Raw genomic sequence first — 11246 nt, 5'->3', positions numbered from 1 at the left:
CGTGTGTGTGTGTTTTTAGGTTTCCCAGAAGTACAAAGGGTGACTGCAGCTCATCCTGAAAAACATTACACTTTAAAACATGGGCTTCCCATTCCTAATGCTTTGGTTTGAGTGGAATCCTCCCAGCCAGGTCACCCTCTGGTCCCTGAAAGAGCAGGACTGTGACCATCTCTGAGCAAAGAATGAAACCACAAGTCCCACAGCAAAAGGCCCAGGAGACAAATCCTCCCTTGACTGGGCAATGCTGACCTTTGCAGTGTATTTTTAATGTGTGCTCTTCCCATCTCATAGAAACACAGCCTCACATTTTATTCCAGTAAAAGGAGACGCAGAAAAGCAAAGCATTAAATTAAACAGGGAGACACACAACAGAGTTGTCTCGGATGAGGGAAGGATGTAGGAGGAGGGTATTAAAGCTGATGCCTTCAGAGACTCAGAAGAACAATATAAGAGGAGGGGCTGGGAATTGCTTTGAAAAGGAAAAGCAAGACGGACTCATCAAGGCCCTCAATTAAATAAAAAGGGGAGATGGGAGAAAAAAGATTCATCAACTAGAATTTTCCTTTTTAATTTCCTACCTGTTCTCTGCAAAGTGTCCTTAGGTACATCCTGCACCCTCCTGTTCACTTAGAAACACGCAGATCATTCAAATACAATCGCCACCCATCCTCTTGTGCAATCCAAGAAAACCCCCCCAAGGCTTTGAGTTACGGGAAACTTGAAAGTTGCTCAACCTCTACCGAATGATTTTGACATGTCACAGCTCTGCAAACAGGGCCTGGCACCAGTTCTTTGTCTTGTCCGGCTCTTCTCAGGCTGGGAGCTGGCGGAGAGGTGAGTTGTGCTGCTGGGGCAGCATCCTTGTTCTTTCACCAACGCCTGAGACCTGCTTTTCGGTGCAAAAGGGTCAGGGATGGACAGAGGTTTAGGGCTCTGTTAAAAGCATTTCTGGGGTTGCAGCAACAATGGTTCTCAGGACAGCCCAGTTGGGTTTGCTCTGGTGCAACCTCGGCTTTATGCAATGGTCCAGTTAGTCCTCGGCAAACCCAGGGACCGAGGGCAGGTTTGTGCAGTTGTGACCATGGGGAAGGAATGAGCCAGGGATTTTGAATGCAAAAATCCAAAAGCAAGGGCTACGGGAGCTTCCTAAGCTTCAAATGCAGGTTGTATGGGTGAAGTTCTCCCCACTTAAGACATCTTGGGTAAAACAAGCAGCGCGCAGCTGCGCCAGCTCTTCAGGGGTTACACACATCTGCCGGTGCTAAATCTGCATCTCCTGGAAACAAGCAATTACTTTTCACTTTTGACCAAAGAAGGAAATGTCTCTCGCTCTTTTGTGAAAAGCCTGAAAATGTAAGGTAACAAGAGCCTAAAAAACAAAGAAAGCGGCGCAACAGGAACTGTATCTTTCTCTTGGTTAGATTTCATGCAAACTCGCAGTTCTTACCATATGGTATTCACGGAACTCAGAACACAGCCTTATATTGTCAGTAGCCACAAAAATAAATCGTAGGTCTCCAGTGGCCTCTGCGAAAAGCCACGGGGTAGCACGTGCTCCTCCCCAGAGCTCTGCGAAGCCGTCTGGCTCCCATCCATACCCAGCGTGAACAATACAAGAGCTTAAAAACCATTCACTTGTCTGAGTTTCATTTTAAGAAAGCATTCCAAGGTATTTCTTAAGGAAATGGATGTCCTGCTTGCAGCCGTTATAAAGCCAAGTAGATGCACAGCACTAGGTTTGATTTCTAGAGTTTTAACAAGTCAAAGTTACCCGACCAGAAAAACGAGGCCTAAAACTGAGAAAGCTCAGGGAGGGCTTTTGGGCAGGAAGTTTTTATCGGCAAAATGTTTGGCGCTCTTTCAAAACCTGGGGGTTTTCTCAGCCTCTGGCTGGCGCACCTTTGTCCAGGCAGGTGTGCAGGCTCCGCAGGCAGAGCTGCAATCGCAGTTACTCTCCTGTTCTCTCTCACACATGCGCGCAGATCCGTAGCTGCTGATCTCAGAGCCCAACGCAGGCGGGACAGGAGCTCTGCAGCTTGTTACTGGGTAACAAACCCAACCCGGCCTCACAAACAAGAATTTAGCTCCTGTAAAAGGTGATTCACCCACGCACAGGATCGACCGCCTGTTCTCCCAGCGCAGCTCGCGTAGTTATTCATGAAGCAATTTCTGAGCGTCTTGGCTGTATTTTCAGTGGTCGGTAAGTCCTGATTTCTCCTTCTCTGTCACTGGTCGCGGTTGTTTCTGTTTGATCCTGGAAGGTAATTCAGTCGTGTTTATTGGAAGACCCAGAGAACGAGCTCTTGTCTGAAGGTGTTCAAAAGTTCCCTGTGTCGCTCTCTCCTTCCAATATTTTGTAAGTACTGATGGTGTGCTCGGTGCTTTAAGGATTAGTACGGACAAGGAAAGACTTCAAAGCGTTTGCCCCTGGTGTGTTACAACCCAAACTCTACAGGAGTAGAGGATACTCATTGACTTCAGGGGGCTTTGCATCAGCCCCTTGTATCTTAAGCGGAGACAGAAATGAATACAAGAATGGCCCTGATCTTAAAAGAGGTACAAACTAATAATGTGTCCCTAAAATCCATTTAATCCAACTCCAAACGCAGCAAATTCACTCCTGGGTGAAACCTATTATGTTTTCAAATGTCAGCTTTTCAACAAGCAACCTTATTCATCTGCTTTCGTATCCGTGATCTTATTCTGTAAGGAAGGCGCCTTCAGAAAATTCTGTAACAGCGGGACTTTTACCCTGTGAAATATCCTGGTTTTCCCTGCCCACACTTGACTGTGCTTACACTACGCTGCTTTGCATAACTGTGTTTTAGTATGGATAGATGTGGGAAGACGGAGGTTTCCTACTTCTGATATGATCAGAGGATTGGTGACTCAGTTTTCACGGTGCCCAGACAGGGAAACCCACCCGCTTTGTACCGACTGCTGCATTTCTGCCTCGCCAGGAAGATTGTGCCCAGTGTTGAGCTGTAGATGAGGTCAGGACAAAACGTGGAACAGACTTCAGCCCATCTCTGTGTTGCTTTCCTGCCAAAATGCCACACACAACAAGCCTGAGAGGCAGATTTATGTCTTTACACCTAATTCTCCCCCTGTACAGCACGCCAGTTGGAACTACTGACACTTGCTTCTCCTTGGAGACAGCTGGAGGGAGAGATCAGAGCAAGGATCCAGGAACTGGTGTGGTTTAGTCCCTGATCTTGGCCAAGTCACCCCCATTCAGGTCCTCAGTTTTCCCATCTGTAAAGCTGTGCTGCTTGCATTTCCTTATCACATCATTTGTTCATGTGGGGACTCAATGATTTTGAGCGTTCACTTACAAGCACCATAATGGGACTATTCATTTTCAGCAAGTGCAGGCTGAACCTCATGCATGTTCAAGGTGTTTACCAATACCGCAAACCAAGAGTCATGTATAAATTATCTACCTTTGAGGACGGATCTATAATTTGAATTCACAGAGCTTAGCGATTCTGAAGGTTACTCCTCAAGTTAGAAGGTCTTGCGAATCAGCCTTGAGAAACGCTGTGTATTCTCGTAATAGCAGAGAGCTCAAAGTCTCCAGGAGATTGTTCCGCAGCCAAGAACATTTGCTGCAGGTGGATTGGGGGCTGTTCTCGGAGAGGCAGCTCAGGCAGGTGGCATTTGCCAGGGCCAAGTGATATTTCTGCGTCCCAAGGCCGAACCCTGTGGGAAGAGGCACAGGGCGAGCAGGGAGTGCAACTGTTTGTTTTCACCCGGGCACACCCAGAGCAGAGTCCCGGCACCGGCTCTTTGCGTGTCACCCTCCACCCAATAAAACACGGAGCGGGAGAGGTGAAGGGCAGTCACATCCTCAGTGATGTGAACCGATTGCAGAATGTCACTTCCCTGAGTATGGGCAGACATTCTGTTCGATGATTCTATGATTCATAGATATGAATCTAGCCCTGAAAACCAGCCATTTAACTGCTTTAAAAGAATCCTGGTAAGGAACTCAAAGATTTTCTGACTTTTTGAAGTCTTTCTGTAAAAATATCTGACTTATATTTCTTTGGGATGAGTCGATAATCCGCAAGCTGCACACAATGATGTGTGCATGCTTTGAATTCCTCTTCTGGCCAAACTTCTGCCTTGCAGCCCATCTCTGGCAAACTGGAACCAAGACACCTGATACTGCTGCTCAGTGAAAGGCCGAGCAGCATTGGACCCGCATCCATCCCAGGGCTGAGATGCCAGAATATGCATTTTAATACCAGTTTCTTTGCTCCCCCAGGCGTTGTGACTGCGGAGAGGTCAGCATGTCTGAAACGTGCAGCATTCTCTTCTACGAACTTTGAGAACATCCTGACATGGGAAACTGAAGCAGATATTCCCCCTGGCACTGTATTTGACGTTCAGTATAAACAGTATGTGAGGTTTGCTTCTCTTTGGAGATCTGTTGTTCCCAGGGCTGCTGTTTGCAGAGAAAGGGCCAAGAAAGAAATGTAGATTTTGCTGTTTCTGTCGCTTTTTCCACTGTTATGGAAACGCTTCTGCTTAGACAAGAACACAGTGAAGCACAGAATTAAACTGGTGCTCAGTTAAGCAAATACTTTCACACCTTGGGTTGCCAGCTTTACTCCATTACTGAGCTATTCTTTGCCTTCAGCACCTTTCTTCTCTCTATTCTGCAGTTTCCTCACCTGTAAATACAGGTCAGAGCGATTGTCTTCCTCTGGTTCAGTCACTAGAGTTGTGAGAAATCAAACTAATGGCACAAGATAGCTCTGTGGGCTTTGGACAAGTCTGCAAACACTGCAGTGAACTTGTGAACAATCATTCAGAGTAAGGGCTGGGCAAAGAACCCCGGCCATTACATCCCCTGCCACCTGCTAATTGCAATAATGCTTTTAAAAACTACTAAGAGTTGGCAGAACAGCCTGTTCGGATCATTTTGGAGAAGGGTGGTATTGCATCTGTTCTACCAAACAGACTAAAAGGGTTGGTTTTTTCTGTCTTAAGGTATGGAGAAAAGTCCTGGCTTAACAAGCAGGAGTGCCAGAGCATCAGGCAGCGTTTCTGCAACCTCACTCGCGAAACGGAAAACTTCACAGAGAATTATTACGCCAGGGTGAGGGTGAATGGCCAGGACGACTGCTCCTCCGGCTGGGTGCGCTCAGAAAGATTCGAACCCAGAAAAGAGAGTACGTACGGCTGCTGAAATGATCAAATCCTGCTCGCTGGCGATTCATTCCAGCTCTCACTGATGTTTAGGATGGTATTGCTTCAAATTGCAGTATTGCACGACTCTGGGCTGGGTAGGAAGGGGGTGAAGGCCTGAGGATGGGCAAGGGACATGCTGGGCAGCTTGAGGACAGTCAGTAACACTGCCATAGAAACTCTGAAATGTGAACTCCTGAAAATGAGGATAAGCAGCCAGACCAACCGATATTTAATGTTCCCAACCCCTCACTGAGCTCTAACGCAAACACACAACGTGGCCTTTGCCAATTCTCTCATGGCTCTGTGACTAAAATTTTCCCACTGTACATTTGTCAGCAATTCAAGGTGGAAATTTTCCCCTGCACATCTGTCAATATTTCAACGTGGAAATTTTCCCCTGCACATTTGTCCATATTTCAAGGTGGCAGTGTGTATAAGCTGTGTATAAGATGATCTGATGATGTATCAACTTTAATCTCAGGCTTCCCATTCTGTCTTTTCCAGCTGTTATCGGAGCACCAGCAGTGGAGTATATTCCTTATGTACGGTCCATAAAGTTCCTTATCCGGCCCCCCTACACCCCCCTGAGAGGTGTGGGTGACCACCAGCTAACCGTAGAGGACATTTGTAGCAAATTTGGTGCTGTTGATTATCACTTAACGATATTCAACCAAAGGACACACCAAAAGGTAAAGCACAACCTCAGGCCCGCTGACTTTTGTGAGCCACACTTTGCATACGATGGAGAAGGACACCAGAGCTTATACGTGACCAATGAGATTGCTGAGGTGCAAGAGAAAGTTCCAGAGTCTTTGGGTCTCAGCAGATGAGAAGAACTTTAAGAATTCCTCTAAAATTATGGAAAGGAAACCAGAGCTTCCCAGGGTAATGTATAAATAGCAAAATGTTAAGCTGCTGGTGACTAAAAGAAAGAATGACTTGATTAGTTCAAGTCTTAAGGAAATGAAATGCAAAAATTAAATACAGCAAATTGTATCTTTAGAATTCCATATATGAAGAATTCTTATAGTCCTGCAACACCTTACTAGTACAGAAAACTTCATACTGAATTTTGCAATCTGATTTGAAGAAGCTGTATGCATGTAATCTTTCTAAAACACAGAATTTGCCTTTATTTGAAATAGTGGACAAAGAATGAGCACAACAAAGAATTTGAAGTTTCCAACCTGGACCCCGACACGGAATACAACGGCACCGTGTACATAAACCTCCTCCAGAGGAGCAGCAAGGCCCAGGTGTTCTGGGTTAAAACGCTGGCAGGTGAGGCTGTTCACTCATTTACCAATTTGGGATACTGGCTACACAAGAGGCTGATTTTCAGCTGGTATAAACCAAGAGAGTCTTGCTAAAGATATTGAACCAACACCAACTTTCCTAATTTAAAAATCTAGTCCTATGAAACTAGACCTATAACATAATTTACCTAATCCCACGCAGTTTTTCTCTGAAGCTCCATTTTCCATTTGTTCTCTTCCTCACCAAGCAGACAAGTCGTGGCTTCTCTACTGCTTCGTGGCACTCGCCTTCTGTGCCGGGCTGGTGTTTGCTGCAATTAGCTATGGGATCTATAAGTACGTCAAGCAACGCAGCGCGCAGCCTATGTCATTGGTAAGTGCTCCTAAACCCCTGCAGCAAATACTTAAAGTGCTTGGAATTATGTGCGTGCACCTAAATAGCATTGCTAATTGAGGGGGATGATGAGATGAGCACAGTCTCGGCAAGCGCTGCAGACCACTGGCAGTTTACATGTGATCATCCTGCCACACGTAGATAAAATTGGTTACAGGGAACTGTAAAATAACACAGCAAAGATAGCTGAAGATTTGAAGAATCCTGGTTATTCTATTCAAGGAAATAAATGGGATGTATTGTCCCTAGAAGAGAGCAGGGCTCTACATCGATGTTAGAACTGTTCCCAAAATCACAGATTTTCATTTCCAGTTTTTAAGTGACCCACTGGCAATTTGATTTACATATTTTAGGACTGCATGGTTGCCATGGTGTATGACAGATATCTGTACTCCTTTGAAGGGTCACTCCCCAGGAAAAGAAGAATAAGTTCTTTTGTCAACAGAGCAGATCCCTGTTGGTCATTACTGGCTTTACTGATATTTCTCCAAAGAAAAATGTAAAGGACTTAAAGCAAACCTTCAAAGCCACAGCTTCTCGTTATTAATTCACATTTGTCGATCTATTTCCACAGGACTTCAGAGGGATCTCATCATTCCAGCCTCTTACGCTGACAGTGGAACACATCATAAAGCCCATTAATTTAACCAGACCATCCTTTCTCATCCCGGACGTGCAGGTACCGCAGATCAGCCAACGCTTGGACAGAACGTTGGAGCCACCGTGGACTTTCCGTCCGCCAGAAGCTGCCCATGAGCAGCACAGGGATGTGCCCACACTCCAGCTTTCCCCCCAGCCGCCCTGCTTGGCAAGCACTGCTCCGTCGGGTTACGCTCCTCAAATCATTGGGCAAAACCTTCCTGTTGCCCCGTCCAGCAAAATGCTGCCCCTGACCTACGGGGTGTGCGTCAAAGGCACGGATTGTGTCAACAAGAAGAATTTGCAGCCAAAAGAAATGCTAAAGGAAGTTTCTCCTGATAGTTTTGGTGGTGGAAAGCTCATAACGGAGATGTTGGGTGGGAACCGCAGCCACTGGGATTATAAAGAACAGAGGCCAAACTCGGCATTGTGGAGCAGCAGCGACACGAAAGAATCCGGTTTCTTACAGGGGCAAACGCAGCAACCGCTGCTGCGGACTGACGGGGTGGAAGGTGAAGCGTACATACCCCAGCTGGCACCGCCTGTGCTGGGACACGGGGGATGCTACAGAAAACAGACAGAACTGCCGCTCTTACTGTCTGCGGTGCTCGCGGACACAGAGGAGGAGTCGCTGTCACCTCCACCAGCAGCCCTGCTCCTCTCAGTCCGTACCGGTAACAACCTCCCTGGGGAGAACAACACAGAGCGCTGGGTGTTGCCAGATTCATTCTCACATTCTACAAAGAAGTTGTTGTTTCCAGAGACTCAAGAAACAGAAATGTTAACAGCAGCAAAGGGGCTAAGCTGCACAAAACTGAGTAACAGTGTGTCCCAAGACGCTGTCTCAGAGCGGGACATGGGCACTCCCCTCACCATGCTGTTCAAAGACTTGGACTTAAAAGTACTGTGGGATCAGGAGGAAAACACGGAACTTTATTAGGATGACTTAATGATATTAAAATCCAGATTGGGTTTGTTTGCATGAAACAGTAGCCTATCCGGCAAACAGTGCGATGCAAATAAACACAGCTCATCTTGGGTGGATGAAGTCGTTCTATCGCGGAGACAGGCACCTTCCCTGATACAATTACCCCTCAGTATACTGCAATACCCTAACTTTGCACTTAAATACTAGGCCTTTATTTCTTGCATACTCTTCAGATTCAGTATGAACCGGGCTACTTTAAAAGCTGAGTTAAGATTCAAGTTCAGATTCCAGATTCAGTTTTCTGAAAACTTAGCAAAATTCACAACAGCAACAGTATTTGCTCTTTACCGCCACCAAAGATCCCGGTCCAAGGTATATCCATCCTTTAAAGAAATTCAGGTGCAGAGGTATGCAAACCTAAAAGAATTAATTGTGTCAGGGTACAGGAAAATAATTAAACATATATCAGTAATCTACCCTTGGGTATATGATTCATGCATAACAACAGTGTACTCCCATGCAATGGACTTTGCCTTTAAAGCAGCCATTGAAACTGGGCTAAGAGCTCCCGCTGCAGCGATTCTATGAACACACATGTGCCCGGTCCTGCTGTGCTCTTTAATGCCTGTAGAAAGATAAAACCTTGGAATGAACCAAACCCAACGTCAACCGAGAGCCAAATTCCTTTAGCACTGCAGCTTCACCAAAATCAAGCTAAACGGTGGTTATTTGGAGGACAGAGGAAGCAATTATTTTTCATTAAGAGGAAAGCACAGTTCAGCCTGTTGAATTCCACTGGTGTGGTGAAAAAGTGCAAGTGTCTGATGCCATCAGTTTTAGAGAATTGAAACCAGTTCTAGGAATAAGCCAGGCTTTGAATGGTATGGGGAAGTACTCGCTTGAGGAGCAGTGCCAGGGAAAGGCCGACCAGAAGCAAAACTCAGCTGCTCTCACCACAAGCACAGTCAGGTGTTTGTTTTCTTAGCCCAGGGAAGCTGAGGGTAAAGGTTGAATTCCACTTGCTTTATTTAGTGTGATTTTGCAAATAAATCACAGCCTTATGAAGTCAGGGCATCTGAAGGCTCAACCCAGGATTAAAGGAATAGTCTGAGAAACTTTAGAGGTTCAGCCCTAGCTCCACGATCAATAGGAACAAAGCGCTATGGCCATGTTGTATGAAAGCAAAAAGCTGCAATGGCAGCTGTGGTGAAGAGGTGTCACGGCACCGGGGTGACAGGCGTGTGCACGGGGCTGGGCAGCACCCAGGAGGACGTTTCCACTGTGCTGGCTTTGCTTCATGCCATTCAGTATCAAAGGTTTGGTGGAATGTCGTTGGAGCTGTTTCATGTACTCTGCGTCCAATTATACCATCCAAACCAACACGCACAGAAACGCTGCAGGTAGAGGAGTCACAGCAGCCCAGCTGTGCTGTGCGAGGGGTGCGAGACCCCCCAGGTAACGCTCTGCCCCACTAATCCCCCCTGGGGAGGCCACTTTTCAAGCCAATAATACCGACTACCTTATTCAGAGTTGCCTGTGGGCTGCATATCTTGTGTCAACAACATTCCCCGTGATGCTACTCAGGGAATAATCAAATGCCACAATGTCAACATTTTGGCTCATGTTGTGAAACATAACCCTCAGGCCAGGGTCAGTATGGGCAGCACAGCGTGGAAGTGAAAGGGGCCTTGGGGAGCACTGGAGATACTGCTAAAAAATACAACATTTCCTATCTGAAAGCCTTTCAAATCCCTCTGCAGACCCCCTGCCACAGGGTCTGATCACCTCCAGCCCTTAATAAATCTGTCACCTTGGTGCCCCAGGAGCAGAGGTAAGAACTGAGATGCAGAAAGCCTGGGACCAGATTTTTAGAATGTACGTAGGTCCCTCAAGAGGCAAAGTGTCCCACAGCTGGGATGTTGAACTTCGGATGGCACTTTGAATAAACTGAAAGCTCCATTGTCTCTGACTATGCTCAAAGCTGCAAACAACAGGAATGATGTGATAATAACCCAGTCATTGCCCCATCCTGTCCTCATCTGTTCTAACCCTGACAGCAGGAACTGGAATGAACAGGGACTCAGTCAAGAAAGACGCTGTGAGCCACGTCCTTAGCAGCTGATTGACAGCAATATTCTCAGCTTCCTGCTCTAATCATGGCTAAGTCAATATTTATCTTTAAGGCCTTGGTATACTAAACAGGAGGAGATTGGTTCTTGTCTCATGAGTCACCTCTCAAATTTACCAGGGGGATCATCCTTTCTAAAGCTATTTCTCTTTGGGAAAAGAGATGTTGACACAACAGAGCCTTGTTGTGGCCATGCAACGAAAGTGTCCATCCATCCATCCCCCACCACCATGTGCTGACTCTGCTGCCTCCCGCTTCGTTGCTTTTGGTAATCAAATTGATAGCTTTGCTTGTTTTAAATGCATCCCAGCAAACAGCTACAGCAGGATCCATTTATCTCCTTCTCGTTCTGTGTAAGCACAAACAGCAGGATTTCAACACTGTTTCAAAGGTCTTCCCATGCAAGCCATCTGTATTAACAACAAACTGCTCCTCATTATCTTGACTTCTCTAGATAACGACAACTAGAAGCGCCTGGCCACAAAGGCCGTGCTCATTCGCAGGCAGATGTCACGCCGACGACAAGTGAGCATTGCTGTCCCAGCTGTCACTGGGATATCGGCGGAGCAGGTGGCGGCTGTAACCCTATAGCGCCGTATTCCTCTTTGTCTTCTCGGCTAAATCTGGGAGCTGTCACTTGGCCGCTCCCCACGGCAGCAGCCCCACAAACACATTGCTGCAGACCAAGGCTCACGTTCCGCC

General features: G+C 46.6%; 1 protein-coding gene across 2 annotated transcripts; it reads left to right on the top strand.

Annotated features, from left to right (window-relative positions):
- Positions 1–1921: 1921 nt before the first annotated feature.
- Positions 1922–8532, top strand: IL22RA1 (interleukin 22 receptor subunit alpha 1). Of its 2 annotated transcripts, none has more exons than XM_071798959.1 (7): positions 1922–2200; positions 4271–4403; positions 4999–5180; positions 5704–5888; positions 6345–6480; positions 6704–6828; positions 7424–8532. In XM_071798959.1, exons 1-7 carry the CDS (start codon positions 2158–2160, stop codon positions 8426–8428), a joined length of 1809 nt encoding a protein of 602 aa, XP_071655060.1. In that variant the 5' UTR covers positions 1922–2157; the 3' UTR covers positions 8429–8532. The 2 variants fall into 2 exon arrangements, with proteins under 2 accessions (XP_071655060.1, XP_065713000.1); XM_065856928.2 differs by having other exon boundaries at positions 1923–2200; positions 6707–6828.
- Positions 8533–11246: the final 2714 nt, after the last annotated feature.

This window comes from Patagioenas fasciata, chromosome 25, assembly GCF_037038585.1.
Source record: "Patagioenas fasciata isolate bPatFas1 chromosome 25, bPatFas1.hap1, whole genome shotgun sequence".
Classification (NCBI taxonomy): domain Eukaryota; kingdom Metazoa; phylum Chordata; class Aves; order Columbiformes; family Columbidae; genus Patagioenas; species Patagioenas fasciata.
Note: the sequence above shows the minus strand (reverse complement) of the source record. Positions and strands in the feature narration are given on the sequence as shown.

Coding starts and splice junctions, on each gene's coding strand:
- IL22RA1 (XM_071798959.1), top strand. CDS start 2,158: ATGAAGCAATTTCTGAGCGTCTTGGCTGTATTTTCAGTGGTCG. Junction 4,404..4,998: donor TTTGACGTTCAGTATAAACA/GTATGTGAGGTT, acceptor TTCTGTCTTAAG/GTATGGAGAAAAGTCCTGGC. Junction 5,889..6,344: donor ACCAAAGGACACACCAAAAG/GTAAAGCACAAC, acceptor TATTTGAAATAG/TGGACAAAGAATGAGCACAA.